We start from the raw sequence: 25862 nt of genomic DNA, 5'->3' as shown, positions 1-25862 counted from the left end.
CGAAGAACCAAACAATCCAAGATCATGCCAAATCGTCAACAATCAAATCCAGCTAACTGAGTTAGCGACGTATGAAGAACGGGCCCCTGATTTTAAAATAATGTTTTTGATGCTACATAATTAAGGGACCAGAGACTTTCTCATTTCAATGAGCCATGTGTATTACACCACAAATCAACATACAGTCAGTAACTTACAATGTACATAACGGGTATCCGTTGATTATTCACGCATGCAGAGACCAGCGCTCTGGATGGGGATGCCAGATCGATCCACCGGCTTGAGATAGGAGATCCTTTCTCACCAGGATCGGCCATGGGGGTAAGTGCGACAGCCTCACTAGCTCTGGGTACCAGATTTGGTTCTCCAACGCTGGGCTATGAGAAGCACTGGGTGGTGCGTTTCCCTGATTCTCGCAATGACCTGTGGTAACAGGGAGATCGGAGGGAAAGCGTACAGCGGGAGGCTGGGCCGGGTCTGGGCCAGCGCATCCTCGCTCCTCGAAAAGAATATCGGGCAGTGAGTGTTGTCTTTCGACGCAAAGAGGTCGACATCCGCTCTGCCGAATAGGCGCCAGAGCAACTGGACTGTCTGGGGGTGCAGGGACCATTCTCCCGGGGGAATGATGTCCCTGGACAGTCTGTCTGGGCCGACATTCAGGTGGCCCGGCACGTGCGCGGCTCTCAGCGAGCGCAACGAGCGATGAGCCCACACGAGAAGGCGTTCTGTCAGTTTGTGCAGGTTCCTGGATCTGACACTGCCCTGTCGGTTCACATAGGACACCACGGACATGTTGTCCAGGCGGACTAGCACATGGTGATCCCGTAGGAGTGGGAGGAAACGCTTGAGCGCGTTCTCAACCGCTATCATCTCCAAACAATTTTTGTGGAGGGATTTCTCCTGGTCTGACCAAAGGCCAAAGACCGGTTTGCCTTCGAACAGAGCGCCCCAGCCTGAGGTGGAAGCGTCCGTCGACATAACTTTGCGGTGCGAGACGGCCCCCATTGTCACTCCCCGCTGGTACCAGTCGGCCGCTAACCAGGGCTTCAATGCTGAAACGCAGCTCTGAGTCACTCTGATCCGAATGCGGCCGGAAGCCCATGCTCCGTGAGGCACTCGGGCGTTCAACCAGCGTTGTAGCGGGCGCATACGCAATAGACCCAGCTGAAGCACTGCAGCAGCTGAAGCCATACAACCCAGCATCCTCTGAAATGTATTGAGAGGTGCGGTGCTGCCCGTCTGGAAAGACGCGGCCAGGCTTCGAATACAGTATCGATAGGCGGGCCGTCATTGCCACAGAGTCCAGATCCAAACCCAGGAAAGAGGTTGACTGACTGGGCACTAAAGCGCTCTTGGTCCAGTTGACCGTGAGCCCCAGGCTTTCCAGGTGGCTGAGAAGCACTGTTCTGTGGGCGATAAGCTCTGCCTCTGACTGTGCTAGAATTAGCCAATCGTCCAAATAGTTCATAATTCGCATTCCCTGACCTCTCAGCGGAGCGAGAGCCGTGTCCATGCACTTTGTGAATGTACGGGGTGCTAAAGACAGGCCGAACGGCAGGACGGTGTATTGATATACCTGACCGCCGAAGGCGAATCTCAAGAATGGCCTGTGACGGGGTATTATCTGGATATGAAAGTATGCGTCTTTTAGATCGAGAGAGATAAACCAGTCCCTCGGGCGAATCTGCGCGAGGATCTGCCTGGTTGTGAGCATTTTGAACGGTCTTCTCATAAGAGCCTTGTTCAAATGTCTCAGATCCAAAATCGGTCTGAGAGCTCCGTCCTTCTTGGGAACAAGGAAATAACGGCTGTAAAAGCCCGTCTCGCTCATAGAAGGGGGTACCGGTTCTATAGCCCCTTTGCACAGGAGTGTCGCTATTTCTGCTCGAAGTAGATGTGCTACTCTCGTCACGGTTCGCGCATGAAAGCGCGGGGGGCGGCGAGCGAACTGCAGAGTATATCCCTCTTTTACTGTGCTTAGCATCCATTCTGACGCGCCTGGAATAGCTTCCCACGCTTTCGCGTGTGCAGCCAGGGGCAGAATGGCCTCCGAGCTCTGATTGCCGCGCGCGCTCTTGGTGCTTAGATACGGCGGCTCGCATGCAGCGATAGCTGGCCGTTTTACACACAGTGTCCCGGTGGCTTTGGACGGGGAACATACAGTGTGAGGCGCGATGCGCGAGGGCGGCGTCGGGGCGAAATGTTTGTTAGTATGTGTGAGCGCTCGAGGGCTGGCACAGGACTTACATTTAAAACATGACCGGTCGTGAGAGGCCGTGTGACAGAGCGGGCAGTGAGTAGGTGTGGGCACGGGGAGGTGGACACGCGACCTACTTTTAACACTCGAGCGGCTTCTGCCTACTTTATGAGAGTGGGCTCTGTGAGAGACACGGGATTTATAGTGCTTGTGTGCAGGGGTGAACACGGAAACGTGGGCACATTCACTGCATTTGAAACACATACGGCGTGAGCCGTGCAACCAGACATTATGCTCATTTGAGATTTCTCTGGGTCGCCGTGAGAACGGTGGTAGCGCGCAGGTGAGTGGGTAGATATACTGGCTCGTTGGCTGCGAGGTAAACATCTGCAGTAGCCGTGGCAACGGGGACTGACAGAGCGTGAAGCTTTGACGGTGGTCCAGCCGCAGCGGGACTTAACCGTCTTCTCTCGTGTTTAGACGCTCATAAATACTCGAGCACCATGAGTAGGAGTGGTGCGAGAGGCGGGTTCGTTTTCTGTATGTAAGAAAAACTGGCCGCGAGCTCGGAGAAGCGAGCAGCATAAATTTTTATCTGCCGCGAGAGCCGGGATCGAACACGGGTCTCTGGCGCAAAAGCGTATGATTCTGCCACTGTACCACAGGGGCAAACACATTAACTTTTAGTTAGCGCGACCATGTAACAGAGTTTGTTTGCAGGCGTGCGTGTATTAAAACAGGCTTGTTTACTGCAATAGTAATATTTCCAGACGCCTGATCTTAAGAGGGGACTGAGAAATGTGTGAGAATTGGCGGCTTGTCCGGCCACAGCGGGACTAAAACACTCTCTCTCCTCTTTTCGCCGGTGAGTGAGGCGCGCACGCTGAACGTTGCTCGTGACAGTCCGCTCTCATCCCTTGAGAACGGCGCAATCTGCGCGGCCCAAAAAGGGGGAGAGCGGGTTCACTTTCTGTATGTAAGAAAAGCTGGCCGCGAGCTTGGAGAAGCAAACAGCATACATTTTCATCTGCCGCGAGAGCCAGGATCGAACACGGGTCTCTGGCGCGAAAGCCTAAGATTCCACCACTGAGCTACAGGGGGGTGTGTATGCAATTGTATGCGTGTATTTATAACAGGCTCGTATACTGCGATAAGAACAATTCCAGTCGCCTGAACTTAAGAGGGGACTGAGAAATGTGTGAGAATGGAGGTAGGTCCGGCCATGGCGGGATGAAAACACTCTGTTCTCCTTTTGCCGGTGAGTGACGCGCGAGGACGGAGTAGCTTTCTTGTAACCTAAAGAGAGCTCCAAGACCGTCCGCTTCTGCCATCCCTTGTGAGCGGCGCAGTAGCGCGGCTCGAACAGAGGGAGGGTGTCTATCTCATTCGCCTCATCCCCTGACGCGGCGGCGGCGCGGGCGAGAGCCGGCAGTTGAGCGGCCGAGGGGGGCGGAGAGGGCGAGACAGAAGCTCGAGGGAGAGGGTCCGGCGAGCTCCTCAGTCACATCAGTCTCCGGTGGTCTCTGCGAGCGGCGCTTCTTCTTGCGCGGCCCGGCAGGGACAGGCGGAGCGACAGCTTGGTCGAAAACTTCAGGTCGAGCCTGCAGGGTCGACATTGAAAGTTCTTCGCACTCGGGGCGGCCGCCCGTAGAGTGTGCGGTGGCGGCGTGCTCGCGGCCCAGGCAGAGAGCGCAGATGAGGTGGCGGTCTCCGTTGCTGAGCGGAGCGTGGCATGAGCTGCAGGAAAAACGAGGCATTTTGACAAAAACGCCTCGTGCTCTTTTAGAACAGTGGTAATAAAAGGATATGTCGCCGGATAGCGTAGCAGGCACGGATGGCTGAAGGCGGCGAAGGCGGCCGGCTTCTTCAGGCGCTGTCCTAGGCTTGCTGGTCGCTGGTTTCAACGGCGGCGGCTCTCAAGATCCAGCCATGCGAAGAGCTTCGCTGAAGACAAGAAAATCAGATTCTCAGCATACAAGCCCTCCTTATATACACACTGGCCACACCCACCTTGACGGTTAGAAGGGTGTGGAGGGCGCGAAGCGCCCTGATATGGTGTGACGTCACACAGGGCTCACTGGTAGGCTTAAGCAGTTGCTGCCGGGCAACCAATGAGCACGCTTATACAGCCTGCCATGGTCTGCCGGCTGCCGCACAGTGTTGACAATGAATACAAAATTAAGGATAATTTTTTGCCTTCAGATCTCGAAGAAAGACAACTTATGCAATACGAGAGAACATCTCGTAAGAGAATAGACTTCTCTCTTATGTAATCCGTATGAAATGTGCATTTCTCTCTGGCGCATTCACTACTGCGAAGATCGCGAGTCAGCATCTTTCCAGCCGACACAGACATAAAAAAAAAAAACTGGTTTATTATTAAACACTTAAAATGTCTCCTACTATATTTTACATATTCATAATCATTAATTTTGCCGGTTCGTTGTGACAGCTTTTAGGTGCTTTATTGGCAGCAGCGCCACCCTTACATCGCATCAGCACCAAAAACATAGAGATTCTTTTCTTTTGGGGGCATTTTGTTTGTGTTCAGACTTTCTCAGTTGTTTTTAGGAACGATGTTAGAGGACGCTGCTAATAAAGTTGCTAGTAGGCCCACACATTGGATTCACGTTTATTATTATAGGCTAAAAACAATACCCCAGTTTTTATGCCGTTCGTATCATTTTATTTTGTTGTATTTATCTGCCACACCTTGAAGGCCGGTCTGTGAAAATATTGTCTGATATTAAACCGATCTGTGGTGCAAAAAAGCTTGGGGACCGCTACAAGTGATATACATGTAGATTTTTTTCCTTTTTTGGAGCGAGCGGGGGGCGATTTGAGTGGAGCGCGAAGCAAACTGCGTTGAGCGCTGAGCGATAATGATTGTGAGGGTGTATACCTTCTGGCTGAAATGGTTCTCTCTCTCACACTCACATGATATAGAGAGGACTGAATGAATATTTTGAATGCTTTTATTGGCATTTGTGTTGTTTCTGAATGCTTTTATTGGCATTTATGTTGTTTCTATTGTTGTGTGAGGGTGTATGCCTTCTGGATGTAATGGCGCTCTCTCTCTCTCTCATAAATTTTTTTTTTCTATTAAAAAAGTCATAATCCATGTCTTATTCCAAATTAGGATGTTATGGTATCAATCTGAATGGGAAAACCATCGAATTGTACTCAATGGCCTTTGTGCCCTGTCATATGGCCTTGGTGCCCCTAAAAAAAAAAAAAAGATGGAGGCCAAATTGCCTTGCCCCTAAAATTACATAATTCCCACCCTGCTGAGAAGTCTAGTTTTAAATATACTTCTTTTGAAGTGTTGATGCTTAATGTAACACTATCTAGTGTAAATGATAAATCACGTTTGAGATTTGTGCTGGCTACTGTATACAGGCCACCAGGGCACCATACAGACTTTATCAAAGAATTTGCTGACTTTCTATCAGAGTTAGTATTGACTGCAGATAAAGTACTAATTGTTGGTGATTTTAATATACACATCGATAATGAAAAAGATGCATTGGGTATGGCATTTAAAGACATTGTAAACTCAATTGGAGTTAGTCAACACGTGTCAGGACCTACTCATTGTCGTAATCATACTCTAGATCTAATATTATCACATGGAATAGATGTTGATGCCGTTGAAATTCTGCAGCAGAGCGATGACATCTCAGATCATTATTTAGTCTTGCGTAAACTTCATTTAGCCAAGGCTGCAAAGCCGACTCCGTGTTATAAATATGTTAGACCTATCACTTCTGCCACTAAAGATTGCTTTATTAATAATCTTCCTGATCAGTTTCATCATCTCAGCATCCCGGATAGCTCAGAAGAACTTGACATTGCAACAGAAACTTTTAACTCTCTCTTTTCCAGCACTTTAGACACAGTTGCTCCGTTGCGCTTAAAGAAGATTAAAGAAAATATTCCAACGCCGTGGTACAACGAGCACACTCAGGCACTTAAGAGAGCAGCCAGAGAGATGGAGTGCAACTGGAAGAAAACAAAACTAGAGGTATTTCGCATTTCATGGAAAGAGAGCTCGATTGCGTACAGAAAGGCCTTAAAAGCTGCTAGATCTGCTTATTTTTCAACCCTATTAGAAGAAAATAAACATAATCCTCGGTATTTATTTGAAACGGTGGCTAAACTAACGAAAAATAAAGCTTCAAGCACCGAAGTTTCCAAGCAACACAGCAGTAATGCAGCAGTAACGCAGCAGTAACGCAAGACTAAATAATGATCTGAGGTGTCATCGCTCTGCTGCAGAATTTCAACGTCGGTGTATGAATGAGTGAGTGAATGGGTGAATGTGAGGCAATGTGTAAAGCGCTTTGGTGGCCATAGGTCTGTGAAAGCGCTATATAAATGCAGTCCATTTACCATTTTACCATTTTTTAATGACTTTGTGAACATCTTCACTATCACAAGATTGATAATATCAGGGACAAAATTATAACCATGCAACCGTCTACTACAGTATCGCATCAGGCAGTGCATTGTAGTCTCCCTGAGGAAAAATTTGATTAATTTATTGCTATAGGAGAGGAAGAATTTTGCAAACTCGTTAATTCATCTAAATCGACAACATGTGTGTTAGACCCTATACCGACTAAGCTACTGAAAGAGATGCTTCCAGAGGTCATAGATCCTCTTCTTAATATCATTAATTCGTCTTTGTCTCTAGGATATGTACCAAAAACCTTTAAGCTGGCTATGATTAAACCGCTTGTTAAAAACGCAACTTGATCCTACAGAATTAGTCAATTACAGGCCGATCTCGAATCTTTTCTGTCAAAGATACTAGAAAAGGCAGTATCCTCACAACTGTGTTCCTTTATTGAAAGAAATAATATCTGTGAGGATTTTCAGTCCGGATTTAGACCGTACCATAGTACTGAGACTGCTCTCGTTAGAGTCACAAATGATTTGCTCTTATCATCCGATCTCTATTAGTGTTACTTGATCTTAGTGCTGCATTTGACACCACTGACCACAACATTCATTTAAATAGACTCAAACATTATGTTGGCATTAGTGGAATTGCACTAGCATGGTTTAAATCATACTTATCTGACCGTTATCAGTTTGTAGCAGTAAATGAAGAGATGTCTCATCGATCACAAGTTCAGTATGGCGTACCACAAGGCTCAGTACTAGGACCGTTGCTGTTCACTCTGTACATGCTACCATTAGGAGATATCATTAGGAAGCATGGAATTAGTTTTCACTGTTATGCTGACGATACTCAGCTCTATATTTCTTCAAAACCTAATGAAACTTACCAATTCACAAAATTAACGGAATGCATAGCGGATATAAAAAATTGGATGACTAGTAATTTCCTACTACTTAATTCTGAAAAAACAGAGATTCTAATTATTGGACAAAAAAACGTCCTCACATAATGATCTAGAATACTGTCTAACACTTGATGGCTGCTCTGTTAAGTCTTCGTCGTCGGTTAGGAACCTGGGTGTGCTCTTTGATACCAATCTTTCATTTGAAAGTCACGTGTCTAGTATCTGTAAAACCGCATTTTTCCATCTTAAAAATATATGTAAATTATGCCATATGCTCTCATTGACAAATGCGGAACAATTAGTTAATGCGTTCATGACCTCAAGGCTAGATTATTGTAATGCTCTACTGGGTGGTTGCCCTGCACGCTTAATAAACAAACTACAGCTAGTCCAAAACACAGCAGCTCGAGTTCTTACCAGAACCAGGAAGTATGACCATATTAGCCCGGTTCTGTCAACACTTCACTGGCTCCCTATTAAACATTGTATACATTTTTAAATATTGCTGATTACTTACAAAGCACTAAATGGTTTAGCTCCGCAGTGCTTTAGCGAGCTCTTAACGCATTATAGTCCGTCACGTCTATTGCGATCTCAAAATTCCGGCCAGTTGATAATACCTAGAATATCAAAGTCGACTGCTGGCGGTAGATCCTTCTCCTATTTAGCACCAAAACTCTGGAACAGTCTTCTGTTTTGGCAAAAATTTCTTAAACATCATCATCACTGCGTAAGACACACTCTGAATCCAATTGTCTTTTAAAAAGTATTTATTCTTGCAAGAATAGGCCCAGTTACCCACACAGAAGTGACAAAGTACAATCTGTGAAGCAAGTGCGACAGTCAGGGAGGAGTGCAGAGCAGCCTTTATACCTTCTCTCAAGGTTACCTGCTTACAGGCTCTTATCTAAACAAGGGAAGGTTTCTCTGCTAGTGATCTAATGCTGCTGAGTTTATTCTTACAAACTCACAAGTTCTAAATTGGACGACCTCTGACCCTAGGGGTCCCTTTCAATCTGTCTCCCCCTGACGTCTCACCTGTCTCCCATTGTTTAAAAACACAAACACATTAGTCAACTAAAGTTGGCAAACCACGTACAGTCCAGCAAAGGGTCAGTTCAATGTCTTACTGGAAATAAAAGAAAATCAACACTGTAAATCAATGAAAATCTAAATTTTCCATTACACTTCCTAACATTGTCCGGGAAGCAGACACACTCTGTCAGTTCAAAGCTAGATTAAAGACACATCTCTTTGACCTAGCATTCACATAATACATTATAGACTTCTATAATTTACATTTACATTTATTCATTTAGCTGACGCTTTTATCCAAAGCGACTTACAATTGCTATATATGTCAGAGGTCGCACGCCTCTGGAGCAACTAGGGGTTAAGTGTCTTGCTCAGGGACACATTGGTGTCTCACAGTGGATTCGAACCCAGGTCTCTCACACCAAAGGCATGCGTCTTATCCATTGCGCCACACCACACCACACCACACCATAATTCAGTGTTAGGCTGCATAGGTCAGCCGGAACCGGGAACACTTCCCATAAATCCTGATGTACTCGTTACATCATAAGAAGAATGGCATCTACGCTAATTTTAGTGTCTTTGTTTATCCCGAGGTTTTCCCGCAGCCTGCCGGATCCAGGCCTTATCCAGATCTGATGAAGGACCTTCGCCTGGACCCGATGACAACGCAGTGCTGAAGTGCCAACTAGTCTCTCCCTATGAAGGATCCCTTTACCACTCTACAGATTCGTTTCGCAAATTTACCAATTTACCAATACCAATAGCAAATTTTATTTTATTTTATAAAATAAAATTCTGTATCAAAATTTATAAGGAAAGACCAGTACTTTGTTTAGGCTTGGTTTGTAGGGAATTCCAAACCTGCGCACATATATTCAAACGCACATAACTATAGAACCAATTCTTAATGCGCATGTGAACGCCATCAGCGTTTATCACAGGTTAGCGTTTAAAGTTTGTGTAGAGAGAATGGTGTCGTCTTAGCGGCCCCTAATTTAATAATGAATGATTGTTGGGACGGAAGCGAATCAGAATGTAACCAAAAATGTTGTTGCATGTAATGTGTGTGTGTGTGTAATGGCGCTTTTCCACTGCATGGTACGGTACGGCTCGGTTCGGTACGGCTCACTTATGGCGCATTTCCACTGCATGGTACGGTACGGTACGGTACGGCTCGCTTCGGCTCGCTTTAAATGGTACCACCTCTGTTGAGGTTCCAAGCGTACCGTACCGATACTAAAATGTGACGTGAAAACACTGAAGATCACTGATTGGTCAGACAGAATCGTCACTACCAGTGTCATTGTATTTGCGACACGAGACCATGCACGAGACAAACCCGCTAGATTTAAATAGCCAGTAGACAACAGCCAACGCTGTAGTGTCTTGCAGTTAAAAAGTTTCTTGCAAACTGTTTCTTGCAGTCAGGGGCGGCGCCGGATAATTTTTAAAGCATGTGCTGAGGGGCACACACACACATATGTGTGTGTATATATATATATGTGTGTATATATGTATATGTATATGTATATATATATATATGTATATATATATATGTAAAAACACAAACACATTAGTCAACTATATATATATATATATATATATACTGTATAGTCAACTATACTATATATATATATATTATTAATAAATGAGCAAAACTTGGCCACAAAATATTTTATATTCAATTATTTTAATGATCACAATTAAAGTTTTAATTTTATTAAATTGAACAAGCGCAAAATTCAGCATTCAATCAAATATTCAAAAAGACTTAATAATAATGTTATTTCTCTCTATAGGCGCGTTTACTACGAATATGGCGATCGTCAACTTCATCTTTGCCAGACACTGACAGAAAACACTATTTTATAAATAAAAATCAGTGCACGCGTCCCCGGATTTACAAACGCACATCTTGCTTGTTGCACACACATTATGTCGAAATAACGAGATATTATGTTGAAATAACATTATTATTAAGTCTTTTTGAATATTTGATTGAATGCTGAATTTTGCGCTTGTTCAAATTAATAAATTTAGGCCTATATATAGCCTATATATATACTATTAATAAATGAGCAAAACTTGGCCACAAGTTTTGAATAATATTCAATTATTTTAATGATCACAATTAAAGTTTTAATTTTATTAAAACGCGTGCACTGATTTTTATTTATAAAATAGTGTTTTCTGTCAGTGTCTGTGCATGGCAAAGATGAAGTTGACGATCGCCATATTCGTAGTAAACGCGCCTATAGAGAGAAATGCACATAATGGATTACATAAGAGAGTAGCCTATTTCTTTTTGTTTTGAATTATTTTGTTTAAAGACATTTCAAGCTTTGTGTATTTGAGGATGAGATGCGCTCCAGTTAGCGTACAATGCAAGTGACCGCTCGGGCGCCTCAATGGTTAAATCGTCTATTTTGCATCTTATTTATTCAATCCAGGCAATTGTTTGATGATTAAAATTAAGATGCAATTTATACAAAACGAAATTCACTTTAAAGAAAGGTTTTCTACAAAACAAAACTTAATGAAGTGGTCAAAATTATGTCTGACTCGCTCCATGTCTCTCTACTCGTGCTGTTCACTTTTCATAATCAACATAGGCAGATGAAAAAAAAAAACATAACATTAACTAAATGCGCTTTTTTAATGGCAGTAGGCTATAGTTTAAAACAGTACATTAGGCCTAGACTCTCTATTTGTAAAGATTGCTGCACATTCATTTAATTCTGAATTTTGCACACAAGTTGAAAGGCATTTGTTCAAATCAAGTTCACGGATAATTGTGCATGCATTTATTAATCATTATGATACTAAAATCATAACAAAGTAGGCTATGCTATGTACAAAAAATCAGATGAGCCCAGAATATGAACGCAACGTTTAATTACACGTTAAGAATTTTCCTTCCATATAGTAAACCATTATAAGAACGTTTAATTTAATTTAAAAACATCCACATGCCGAGAATCAAGAGCACCATCCCCTGTGTTGTGCGTTTGAAATGTGGCGCGTTTACGATGATGTCATGGCAGTAGAGGCGGCAACTATAACGATCAGTCCCACCCAGTTTGAAGCGGTACTAACTGCAATGGAAAAGCAACCGAGCTAAAGCGAACCGAACCGTGCCGTACCGAGTCGAGTCGTACCACGCAGTGGAAAAGCGAAGCGAGCCGAACCGTTCCGCGCCGAGTCGAACCGTACCGAGCCGAACCGTACCGTACCATGCAGTGGAAAAGCGCCATTAATGAATGAATACTGTATACACATGCACCACACATGTTGGGTGTCCATATTTTATGGGGACATAGACATAATGATTTTTATATTGTACAAATTATATCCCCTGAACCTAAACACAAACCTCACGAACAAAAACGTACATTTTCAAAAAAAAAAAAAAACATAATTTAGTATAATTTATAATTACAGAAGGTACAGAAGGGGTACAGGAAGAGGAAGATGGCTGATGGTACTAGACACCGTAAGAAAGACGCCGACAGCGACCACGCGGCTTTAATGAATGAACTACGTGCGCTTAGCGCAAAAATGGACACTATGCAGACTACAATTGAAAAACAAATGAATGACAAAATGGAAAGTCTACGTGAGTCCATGGAAAAACTTATTAATGAGAGTAAAGAAGCATTCAAGCGCGAGGTGGCTAAAGCAGTCAAGGAGATGCAACACGCATTGGATCTGGAAGTGGGAATTCTCTGTTCCAGAATGGATCAGATTGAAATTAAAATGAATGAAAAAAAAGCTAAGGGTAAGCAGTTTGATCCTGATGTGTCGTTGGTAATTGTGGGACTGTCGCAAACGGAGGGAGAAGATGTTGAGGCCAAAGTAAAAACTCTGCTGTGCGAGGGAATGGATTGCGAGCCGGTGCCAAAAATTGTGGCCGTGGAGCGCATGAGGGCTCGAGGGCGAAATCCGGGACTCATCAGAGTGGAACTTGAGACAACGCTGGAGAAGGTGGCTGTGCTTCGGCGGCGGCCTAAACTCAAGGACAATGAAAGTTACCGAAGGGTTTATGTTTCGTCAGCGAAATCACACGCTGAGCGTCTCATGGAATCCAATTTTAGGACTCTGCTTAGAGATATCCCTGCTGCTAAAGACTACTACGTGGCCAACAACGGACGGCTAGTAAAGCGTGGTCAAGCCAGGGGCACGGCGGGATCGACACCACAGCCTTCGGTTTGAAGATTTCATGCCCGGCCTGTAAGTACGGATTATATTGTCTTAGTTCATTGGAACGTTAATGGATGGACACTTGCAAATAGTAAGCTAAGAGCGCAACTGCTTCTTTCGTTTGAGCCAGGAATTATTTCATTAAATGAGACTCATTTGTCCACTCTTATGCCTGAGCTTCATGGATACACTTGGATTGGACATAATCGTGTTGCTCATAAGAGAGCTGTCAAAGCCTCTGGGGGTGTGGGTGTATTTGTCAAAAAAACAATTTTGGACAACTTTTCTGTTACGATTGAGGACAAGACTTATGACGGAATTTTGTGTTTGAGGTTCGAGCACACTAGCTCACAATATTCATTTATTTTGATTTCATGTTATTTGTCTCCTGAAACTTCGACATGGGGCCGTAATGCTGATCTTTTTTATGCACACTTATTGTCTTTGATTTTTACGGTTGAGGTTGACTCTGTTTATATTTGTGGGGATCTGAATAGTCGTGTTGCGCACCACAGAGACTATGTCGATGAGGATGATATTAGTCCTAGAGTGGTGTTGGACTCGGGTCTGAACAAGCATGGGGAAAGTTTGATTGATTTCCTTAAAGAGTCGAAATGCTGTGTGGTTAATGGAAGAATAAACCCGGAGTATGATAATTTCACATCTATTTCTGTTAAGGGTAAGGCGGTAGTTGATTATATTGTGACGAGACATGAAGATTTAAGAACATGTAGTGAATTTAAAGTATTAACTCCATCTGAATTATTGGAAAGAACTGAGTCCCGAGGGCTAATAGATGAGAGGATTAGACCCCCTGATCACTCCATGCTTTATTTACGTTTTCAAACAGCAGAGATGTTTATAAATAGTGCTGATATTACACTACTTTGTAAACAACCAATAAGAAAGCTAAAGGACAACTTTCTTAGTTCTGAAACCTCTGATGAAGCCCTAAAAAATGTTATAGTACAACTGGACAAAGGCGGGGAAGCACAGGATAATGTTGATTGTTGCTATGAACTTTTCTGTGGTGTTTTGCATGGGGAAATGAGTCAATATGGATTAAAACTGCATGGAAAACGGGCCTATAAGAAATGGTATCGAATTAAACAACCTTTTTGGAATAATGAATTACATAATATTTGGTCAAATCTCCGTGTGGCAGAGAAAAGATATTTAAAATGTAAGGAGCCTGTTTTAAGGAAGAACCTGCATGATATATTTAAAGCCTGTCAATATGATTTTGATAAAAAACTTAGACTGTATAAAAGGCGTTATAGGAGAGGTAAAGCTCTTGAAATTAAGCTTTCTCAAAATACTAATCCACAGCATTTTTGGAAAGAAATAAACAAGCTTGGTCCAAAGAGAAATAAATTAATTCCACTTGAAATAGTTACAGAAAGTGGGGGGTCTGTATTCGAGATAGATAAAATATTGGACAGATGGGAGAAAGATTACAGAGACTTGTACACTTGTTCTAGCTCTCATCAGTTTAATGATGCATTTTTAGCTGAGATATGTAAATTAAAACATCTACTGGAAGTTGGATCTGTTACGTTAGAAACAACCTATTTTAGTAGTGTGCTAAATAATGATATTTCCTTAGAAGAAGTTCGGAAGGCAATTGATAGAACCAAACCTAATAAAGCTGTAGGTGTGGATGAACTTTCTAATGAGGTTCTTAAATGTCCTAAGTTGTTAAATACTCTGCACATGTTATTCCAATATTGCTTTAAGAGTGGGACTGTTCCCTCGGTGTGGTATAGTTCGATCATCAAGCCTATTCCAAAGACCACACAGGCTGATCCAAGAGTACCTTTGAATTATAGAGGAATAAGTTTGCTAAGTACAGTATGTAAAGTATTTTCTGGTATTCTTAACAACCGACTCAGTGAATATATCGAGATCAATGGAATTTTGGTGGATGAACAGAATGGTTTTAGAAAACATAGAGCATGCATTGATCATATTTATGTTTTATCATCTGTCATTAGAGCAAGGTTGCAAGAAAATAAAAGTACTTTTGTTTGTTTTGTTGATTTAAAAAAAGCTTTTGATTGGGTTAACAGAGATCTTTTGAAATATAAGTTACTTTCTATTGGTATTACAGGTCACTTGTATAATTCCATCAGAGCCCTGTACAAGGCTCCAGTGGCCTGTGTGCAGATTAATGACATGAGGACAGGATGGTTTCCCACTCCATTTGGGGTTAAGCAGGGAGATGTTCTTTCACCCACTCTTTTTGCGCTTTTTGTGAATGATCTGGCTCAAGAGATAAAATTAGCAAATTTGGGTATTGACATTGATGGCTTTAACCTCAGCATTTTATTATATGCAGATGATATTGTTGTTTGCACAGATGAAGAAATTAAACTACAAAGAATGTTGGGCATTATGAAGGATTGGTGCAGTGAATGGAGACTTTCTATAAATGTGGATAAAACACAAGTAGTCCATTTTAGAAAACCATCTGTGTCACGCAGTGAATTTGATTTCTTTTTTGGACAAACACAGCTTATGTACTCCAGAACTTATAAATATCTTGGTTTTCTTTTTCATGAAAATATGACATTTTCAGAAGGGAGAAGGGTTCTGTCTGAGTCTGCAGGGAGGGCCCTGGGAGCAGTTATTAATAAGATGAAGTTTTGCCCTGAAATAAGTTTTTTAACATTTACACAGCTGTTTGACACTATGGTGGGATCTGTTTTGTTCTATGCAGCTGGGGTCTGGGGCTTCGAAGATGCTCCTGAATGTAATAGATTGCAGAGCAGAGCCATGAGGTGTTTCCTTGGAGTGCACAGATTCACTACTAGAGCTGCGCTAGAGGGTGATATGGGTTGGGAGCCTTGTTTGGTGAAACAAAAGGCGGAAGTAATGAGATTATGGAATCGCCTTATTAGATTACCTGAAGATAGACTTACTCGGAAAGTTTTCAATTGGGATAAAGCTCACAACTATCCTTGGTCAATGGAGGTCCTTGGAATACTCTCATCAGCAAAAGCACAGTATATATTTACAAATAACTTACAATGTAATATATCTCAGGTCAGACAGTTTTTGTTTAATTCCTATAAAGAGCAATGGCAATGGCAGGTGTTAAATAAGTCCAAATTGAGAAGCTATGTTCATTTTAAAAATGATTACTCCACAGAGCCTTATGTCAAATGTTGGTTAACCAGATTACAAAGGTCTTTGTGTGCCCAGCTCAGAGCAGGGGTGTTGCCTTTGCAGATCGAGGTGGGGCGCTATAAAGGTGTACCAGAAGAGGACAGACTATGTGTTTTGTGTGATTTAAGGGTCGTTGAGGATGAATGGCATTTTTTGTTTTTCTGTCCTGTATATCATGATTTAAGAATGGGTATGTTTGAGAGAATTCAATATAAAAAGCCTGATTTGTTTTGGATGACGGATGGGGATATGTTGAGCTGGCTCTTTGAAAATGAAATTTATAGTTTGGCTAGATATGTGGAAAAGGCGTGGAAACTTAGGCAAAGGAATTTATATCCTGGCCTAAATTAACAGTGTTTCTTTTTGTTTGTTTATATTGTGAAAATGATGGTAATGTACTCTGTATGATGGTCATCTTTCTATGTTATGTCTGTTTTATGTCGATAGTGTCTTTTAAGCCTAATTGGGCTGGGCACGTAAGTGCAAGACACTTTAATAAAAATCAATTCAATTCAATTCAATTCATATAACATGTTTTCTTCATGGGGACCATAAAAAAAAGTTTCCACAAGGACAGACATTTCTGATATTACTACCTTTGTGGGGACGTTTGGGTTTACCAGGACACACACACACACACACACACACACACACAAACTGTGATATCTAATCCAGGAACCATGTTTGAGAACTTCGAGAGCCTTGGTGGAAGAGTGGGGTAACATCTCACAGTAAGAAAAGGCCAGTCTGCTTCAGTCCATGAGGATGATCTGTGGGACTTACAGCAGCTCCTGGCTACACCAGTTATGACTGCTTATTTTCATATTGTTCAGGGACTCATTGTTCCATTTCTTTTCCTCAAATGTCTGCGGAACTTGTTTAGTTTATGTCCAAGTTTTTGAATCTTTTTATGTTCATACCAATATTTATAAATTAAGACATTTTCTGGAAATAAAAGCAGTTGAAAGTTTGAGGACATCACTTTTTTTACCGAGTTTAGTTCTGTATGACTGTCCCTTTTTTTGTCATTATGTTTTTCATAACACAGATGCAACATGACTGATGAAAGTGATTAAGCATAAAGCACATAATATCTACATTTACCATTTATTACAGTACATTGAGGATTTATGCTGTGTGCTCAGTTTATTAAATGAGCTAATTTAATACAATTTATGAACATTGTGTCGATTTATTTCAGTGTGTGTGGAAAGAAGTTAAATTGAACATCAAATGCAGAAAACATCCTCTCTGAAATAAGCTACATACTAAGATACATGTAGTGTAAATTACAAATATAAATCCTACAAAGATAATCATATCCTTTATGAGTGACAGCTTTACCAGTTTAATTACAATTGATGCTCTGTAAAAATATCAACCAGAGAGGATGATGGCTGAAATATCTTCAGAGTTAATATGTGTTTAGCTGTCTTTTTAAACCAGGGATAAAATAAAGCATAGATCAGTGGATTCAGACCTGAATTTGTGTACAAGACCCATGTCAAAACATTTATGGTTGTGGAAGAGTTTACTGACATAGAACAGATATAGTATGGTATAAAGCAAAGCATATAAACTATCACAATGATTCCTAATGTCAGAGCAGCTTTACTCTCAGATTTCCTCCTCGATGAACCTTCCGTTACACATTTACCACTCTTCATCAGAGAGTTTATAACTTTCACTTGCTGATGTGCAACATAGAAAATCCTCAAATATAAAGATATGATAAGGGTACATGGAAAAATAAAAGACACGAACAGATCAGTGACAAACCAGGCAAATCCCCCCACAAGAGAACACTCTCCATAACACATGTCTGTTCTGAGTGGATTGTCAAAATATCCATTATCAATTACAAGGATAGTGTTATAAGTTGAAAAACAACCCCAGCTCAGACAGATGCTCACTAAAGTTTTAGTTGTGGTTATTTTCTGTGGGTACTGTAAAGGGTGACACACAGCCACATAACGATCAACAGCAATTAAAACTAAATTACTGAGAGATCCTGAGAAAACCAATCCAAGGATTATTATAAACAGTTCACAGAAAGTGTCTCCAAAGTACCAACACGTCTCAATCTGCCTAGAGCCCTCTACGGGTAAAAGAACTCCCATAAGCAGGTCTGCCACAGCCAGAGAGAGAATAATCAGGTTGGTTGGAGTGTGAAGCTTCTTGAAGTGAGAGATGGAGATGATCACCAGCAGGTTCAGAAACACAGTCCATGCTGACAGCAATGATACAAACACATACATGATATTGTATTCATATCTAGAGCGTTTTCCCTTGATACATGATGAGTTGACGGCAGGAAAGCAGTATTGAGTCTCATGGTCCGCTGTCTCATAGGCCATGAGTGAGTCTCCTGCTGTTAGGAGTTTGTTCTGCTCTCTTTCTTGTCTATAATTTATACAGTGTCTGGATCAGACGGCCCACCCATCTACTGCCCACTGATGATGTAACATACAAATGTTTGTTTGTTTAGTATTTCCACATGAAAGCAAAGCACAGGTGGAACTGAGCTGAACACAGGTGTGGTGGTTTTTGCTTTAATCAGTAATCAGCCACTGTAGATCACCCTTCCTTTGAGCGGCTCCTGGAGCTCACCTGAGGGGTCCCTTGCTGTGGTTAAGATGATTTCTGTGAATTAGGAATGGGGTCCAGAAATAGAGGGGTTATGTCATCCACTGGAACTCAAGAATGCTTGAGCTGTCCATAACCCTCCCAGTTTACCCTGTAAAATAACTATTGCAATGTAATAGATGGGCAATAACTGTCCCCTATACACAACACATTAGCAAAAATGGTGAAATAATCTTTATACTGTGCAGTGAAAAAGCTATTGAATTGAACATTCCTGCACACTCCGCCCCGCAGTTCTGATTCACCGCACCTGCACATCATCATCAACGCACACTATTTATAGGCACTTCCACTTCACTTCATTGTCTGGTCTCGTCCTTACCTGAACTTACAGACTCCTCTACTTACCTGAAGATTCCTTACCTGAACCTGAAGATTCTGTCTTGTCTCCCGTCATCGGCTTGCCATATCCTGTCCCGCCATCTGCATACAGAGATTCAGATTATCATCCAGCTAAGTTCATCGTCCTGTTCCGATCCTCCATTGCATACTCACCAGTCTCATCTGCTGTTCCACTCCGTGCCTCTGTTCAATATATATCAGTTTCAACAATTTATCTGTCTGCTTCTTTCTGTACCATGACAGAAGACCAGACCATATGCAGAGTCCCATGGAAACTGCAGCAGATCGACCCATTGATCCGTTCGCAGAATTGGTTCATGCAGTTCGCCTTTCCCTTCTATCCACCGTGGCTGACAACCCACCAACCGTTCCTACCGATGTCCTTCAAGCCGCACGCCAATCTCTCCTGCACTCCACAACCACTGCCTCTGCCAGTCCCATGGCCCGACCAGCAACATTCACCGGAGAGGCGGAGGATTGCAGCGGGTTCCTGTTACAATGTTCTCTGTACTTCGAAATGCAGTATCACCAGTTCACCAACGAACGCGCCCGAGTAGCCTTTATTTCCCTGCTGTCTGGACGTGCACTCCATCATTTCTTCACTATCCTCCTTATTTCAGTCACTTTAAAGTTTCACACACTGGCGGCCACCAGCGGCTGGAACGAGGCTGCACTACTCACCGCTTTTCGTCAGGGACTTAATGCCGACGTCCGCCAGCTCATGGTTGTGCATGACGATGCTATTGGAATAGAAAACTTCATCCAAAAGGCTATCCGGGTTTCTCAATGTCTCACCGCTTGTTCTCTCCAAAATGCAGCTGAATATCCTCCGCCCTCGGCACCATCAGTCGCCCTTCCAGCACCTGAACCAATGCAGGTGGATTCATATTATCTCACACATGTGGAGCATCAGCGAAGGTTCCAAAATCAACTGTGTTTATATTGTGGGAGAGAAGGTCATGTTATCACCGCCTGTCCTGTTCGACCACCACGTCCCGCGGTTAGTACTATTCAACTTCCACCTCAAAAAAAACTCCTTGTCTCGTACATTTACATTTACATTTAGTCATTTAGCAGTACTACTGTGCATATTTTAACCCCCCGTATCTGTGCCTCAGCGCAAGCCCTGATCGACTCTGGCTCAGCGGGGAACTTCATCTCAGTCCAACTCCTCCAGAAATTGAATGTCCACAAGAAACGCTGCTCTCAGGATCTGAGAATCCACACCAAGAAACTGCTGGGGCGTGGTAGAATCCGACACCTCTCTCCCACACTGACGCTCCGCATCGGATGCCTGCATTCCAAAAAGATAACGTTCATGGTGCTGGAAGGATCCACTGCTGACCTAATCCTGGGACGCCCGTGGATGACGCAACACCAACCGCACTTCAACTGGGATACCGGGGAGGTATTACAGTGGAGTGATGTTTGTTTCCAATACTGTCTTTCTTCTGTCCAGAAACCATCCCAATCTCTCCGTGTTCCATCCATCACCCCCACACTCTCCATCAACTCCACTACCATTGAAATATCCAGGAGGCACTTCAGCAACAGTTCATCCGACCATCTACATCCCCTGCCGCTTCCAGCTTCTTCTTTTTTATGGCCAAGAAGTACAGAGGCTTGAGGCAGTGCATCGACTACCGACACCTCAACTCTCAGACAGTCAAGTATAGCTCTTCCTCTGGTCACGGCAGCTCTGGAACAACTCTGTGGAGCTCGCATATTTTCCAAGCTGGACCTGAGGAGCGCTTACAACCTCATACGTATCCGCTGAGGTGACGAGTGGAAGACTGCTTTCATCACTCCTTCAGGTCACTATGAATATCGAGTTATGCCGTACGGTCTGTCCAACTCACCTGCAGTCTTTCAAGGCTATATGAATGAGGTGTTCCGGGAATTTCTTCACCGATTCGTCATTGTCTACATAGACGAAATCCTCATCTATTCCCGGAACCTGGCCGAACATCGCCTTCACTCAGGTCCTTGAGAAACTCCACCATCACCATCTCTATCTCAAGCTGAAAAAATGTGAGTTCCACACCACCTCCGTCCACTTCCTAGGGTACGTCATAGATCAACATGTCATCCAGATGGACCAGAGGAAGGTGGATACCATCCAGAAGTGGCCTCAACCCACTACAATCAATGAATTCCAACGCTTTCTCATCCATGTGCCTTCTATTCCAAGAAGCTTTCCCCGGCGGAGCAGAATTACGACATTGGAAACCGAGAGTTTCTTGCCATTAAACTAGCTCTAGAGGAATGGAGACACTGGCTGGAGGGAGCACATCACAAATTTGAAGTCTTCACTGACCATCGAAACCTTGAGTACCTGAGAGAAGCTAAGAGACTCAATCCTCGTCAAGCCCGATGGGCTTTATTCTTCACCAGGTTCAATTCAATTTCACTGTCTCATATCGACTTGGGTATAAGAACTGTGATGCAGATGCCTTATTGTATCTTCTCCTGAAACCATCCTCCCTCCAGCCACGATCGTCAGTCCCACCTTTCGCCTGCCCCTTCTGGACTCAGCTCACACCTCTCCGGGCTCTGGACACCCAGGTAACTCTCTTACTCCTCCGTCAATGCTACTGGTGGCCCACTATGCCTCAGGATATCTCCCGGTACATTAAGGGTTGCTCAGTCTGTGCCGTTACAAATACTCCTAGGAAACTCCCTGAAGGAAACCTGGTACCTCTTCCCATTCCACATCGTCCATGGTCACGTCTGGGTATTGACTTCATGACCGACCTACCACCTTCAAACAACCACATCTGTGTTTTCATAACCGCTTCTCTAAAGCCTGCAAGTTGATTCCCCTCAGAGGATTACCCACTCCTTTCGAAGCGGCTGAGGCTATGTTCCAGAATGTGTTCCATCATTTTGGTATTCCCAAGACATCGTCTCTGACTGGGGACCTAAATTCATCTCAAGAGTCTGGCAAGCATTCTTCAAACTCCTTGGAGTATCCGTAAACCTCTCCTCCGGTTACCATCCCCAAACTAATGGCCAGACTGAGTGGAAGATCCAGGAGATCAGGAGATACCCGAGGTCCTATTGCCACCAGAAACAGGATAGCTGGAGCCAGTTCCTTCCATGGGCTGAGTACGCCCAAAACTCACTCCAACAATCCACCACCAGGCTCACCCCCTTCCAATGTATCCTAGGATACCAACCTCCGGGTATGGGACTCAGCTCACGTGCATCTCCAACAGGCAGTGTGGAGACACAAGAGACACGCAGACACCAGCAGAACATCTACCCCTCACTACCAACCAGGCCAGAAGGTATGGCTATTGGCACGGGACATCCGTCTCCCCCTGCCTTGCCGTAAGCTGAGTGCCTGGTACATAGTTCCATTCACAGTGCAGAGGCAGCTCAACAAGGTCACTTATAGGCTTAACCTTCCACCTTACTACAGAATTTCACCATCCTTCCACGTATCCCTCCTGAAACCTCACTCTGAACCTCTGTTTTCTCCTCCCACAGAATCTGGTGGCGAAGAAGTACCTCCTCCTCCCAAAGTCACTGAAGAAGAACCGATCTACCAGGTCCAAGCTATCCTGGACTCGCGACGACGTGGTCCCAGACTGGAATACCTCATCGATTGGGAGGACTACGATCCTGAAGAGCGGTCATGGGTGAGCCGTTATGATATCCTCGATCCTCGATCCGACACTCCTCACCCAATACCACCCGGAACACCCAGATCGACCAGCTGGGCCCAAGGTAGACCCTGTCGTCGTCCTATCCAGGAGGAGCCGCCCATGGAGGAGGGGGTACTGTCATGGAGTCACAAGATCTGCACACTCCGCCCACTCGTTCACTCTCCCCGCAGTTCTGCACCTGCACATCATCATCAACGCACACTATTTATAGGCACTTCCCCTTCACTTCATTGTCTGGTCTCGTTCTTACCTGAACGCACAGACTCCTCTACATATCTGAAGATTCCTTACCTGAACTTCATCTTCGATTCACCAGTTCCCGTCATCCGACTCCTATCTTGTCTCCAATCATCGGCTTGCCGTATCCTGTCCCGCCATCTGCATACAGAGATCCAGATTATCATCCAGCTAAGTTAATCGTCCTGTTCCTATCCTCCATTGCATACTCACCAGTCTCATCTGCTGTTCTCATCTCTGTTCAATAAACATAAATTTCAACTATTTATCTGTCTGCTTCTTTCTGTACCATAACAACTGGTGGGATGTGTGAAGGATACCCAATCACTGGACATTTATTTTGATTTTGTTAATTCTCTCGCAGCCTGGACGGAGGAGAGTTCTTTGCAGCTTAATATTAACAAAACCAAAGAAATGTGTTGTGGGGCTAATAATGCACATACACTTTTTAAGCCTTTGTTACTTAATGGAGAGGAAGTTGAGCAGGTGGGATCTTTTAAAAACCTGGGTACAGAGATTGACTCCCAGTTTAAATTCGATAAGTAATATTCATCATAAGAAGAATGGCGTCTACGCTAATATTAGTCTCTCTGTTTATCCCGAGGTTTACTGCAGTCCGCCGGATCCAGGCTGTATCCAGATCTGACGAAGGACCTTCACCTGGACCTGATGACAACAGCGCAGTCCTGAAGTGTCCACTAGTCTCTCCCCTGTGAAGGCCTCCCTCACCTCCCTTTACATCTCTACAGATAAAGCGTTGTCGGGATAATTGCGGTTCGCGTGGCTACGTAGAAGCGATAAACATTCTGTATTATTAATTGTAAGGCCAGACAAGTAGTATGTTGAGGGTAGGGTTTAACATATAAGAAATCAACCCTAAATGTATTCACAAAATGGCTAGCTGTTTCTTCAAAAAGACACAAAATGAGCCAGTTTCGTCAGTATCAAGATATTTACAGATAGATGAACTAAACCTACTCTTTTAGCGCTCGTTAAGTACTTATTGAAATAAGTACCTACTCTGTGAGTATGCGGTTTCGAACGCAGCCCTTAAGTCTGAGTGGACATCCATGACGTGGAGTCCCTCAAGCCTTAATTCTTGATGAAAGATGAAGTTCTCAGGGTGAACACATACCTTCACTCTAGGGGTCAAACAACTAAAAATCAAGTCAGGAATCTCTGTGTGATTCTCGAGTCAGGCCTTAGTTTCAGTAGTCATGTCAAAGCAATAACTAAATCAGCATACTATCATCTGAAAAATATTGCAAGAATTAGATGCTTTGTTTCCAGACAAGACTTAGAGAAACTTGTGCATGCTTTCATCACCAGCAGGGTGAATTACTGTAATGGACTCCTCACTGGCCTTCCCAAAAAGACCATAAGACAGTGTCAGCTCATACAGAACGCAGAGCAAAATCAGAACATATGAACACATCACACCAGTCCGTCTTTACACTGGCTCCCAGTTAGATTTAGGATTGATTTTAAAGTATTATTACTGGTATATAATCCTTTATTCATTTAATGAATGAGCACTGTGCCACTGTACGTCTGACTGTTTGCACTGTATTTTATTTCCTTTTTTATTATTATTATATATTTTTATTATTTTTATTCCTTCTATGTAAAGCACATTGAATTACCATTGTGCATGAAATGTGCTATGTAAATAAACTTGCCTTGCCTTGCCTTACCAAAGGTTTGCTTGGTGACTGTGGTCCCAACTACCTTGAGATCATTAACAAGCTCTTCCAAGCAATGCGTTATCCCGCGGCCTATCCCCTGTGTAAGATGACTACCAAGGCTGTGGTCAAAGTTTTAAAACAATTTATCTCTATTTTCGGTATGCCCAAGATCATTCAGAGCGATTGAGGGACCAGTTTTACATCTGGAATGTACAACCAGTCTTGCGCATATAACGCTCTGAGTCAAGGTGCATTAGAGTGTTTGTATCAGTCTCTGAAGTCGTTGTTACGCACTTACTGTGTTAATTGAATCAAGATTGGGAAGAGGGTCAGTCTTGGTTGATGCTCGTAGCCCGAAGGTGACACAGGAGAGTTTGGGTTTTGGTCAAAAAATGTTTTGGTCACACAGAGCAGGGGCCAATTAATACCATGTTTCATTTAAAATTGTTGCATGTAGTCTCCCTTTTTTGTTGCAGGGTTGTAACAATATATATTTTTTCTGCTCGTGCCCTCTAAGGTTCATTGTGTCAACTTTGACCATTGGGTGGCGCATATCCCTTTTGTTGTTACACAGCAGGAAAGAAAGGAAACAGTAGGAAGCAGTGCTGGTAGAATGCATGCAGTGAAGTCGCCACTCAGGATTGGTCACTTGTCTGTTTCTTTGAAGCTGTTGATTTGTCAAACATGCAATATCAAGTTTCTCATTTACTCCTGATAATAAGTCATCTGAGGTTATTCATTACAGCTACAGTAAACTCTGGAGACCAATTATAGCCATTATGGTTTGCTGTTGAGTAAATGTGCACCTGAGGGTGCTGTTAACACCTGTGATGAATGCAGAGATGATCCATTCATTAGAGGTGTGAAAGCAACACATCTAAACACACAGGGAATGCACTGATGCAATAGCTGCTGCTCATTATTCAGGGGTCAGTTACATAATATTTTGTTTTGATGTATTTTAAAAGTAAATGAAGTAGAACTTTTATTCGACAAGTAGATAAACAAAAGTATCATCTCGGTGCAGTTGCCAACAGTAGAGAAACACATTACCTATATTTTTTCACATTACCCCCATCAATCACATGATTGATGTGGTTCTCAATCGTGATCACATGATTGATGTGGTTCTCAATCACATGATTGATGTGGTTCCCCCCCCCCCACACACACACACACACTGTTGGGCCAGGGCCAGTCGCCTTTCCACTGTCACTTCCGGGCTTGATCGGGGCTTACTCGGGGCCAACGGCCAGGATTTCTGGCCCGTCGAATACCTTGGGCCAAAGCGGGCCAGCTCGGGCTAGAGGAGGGGTTATGAACAGAGGCAGAGTTTAACTGAGTCTGGAGACGGCAGTGCCGGATG

At 43.4% G+C, this 25862-nt stretch overlaps 1 protein-coding gene across 1 annotated transcript; it reads right to left on the bottom strand.

The window, feature by feature from the left end:
• Positions 1-17267: 17267 nt before the first annotated feature.
• On the bottom strand, positions 17268-18311 carry LOC311301065 (trace amine-associated receptor 13c-like; the record flags this gene model as incomplete). Its single annotated transcript, XM_084425909.1, has 1 exon — positions 17268-18311. Exon 1 carries the CDS (start codon positions 18270-18272, stop codon positions 17268-17270), a length of 1005 nt encoding a protein of 334 aa, XP_084282035.1. The 5' UTR covers positions 18273-18311.
• Positions 18312-25862: the final 7551 nt, after the last annotated feature.

This window comes from Rutilus rutilus, assembly GCF_951802725.1.
Source record: "Rutilus rutilus genome assembly, chromosome: 1".
NCBI classification, from domain to species: domain Eukaryota; kingdom Metazoa; phylum Chordata; class Actinopteri; order Cypriniformes; family Leuciscidae; genus Rutilus; species Rutilus rutilus.
This window is presented reverse-complemented; position numbering and strand designations above follow the sequence as displayed.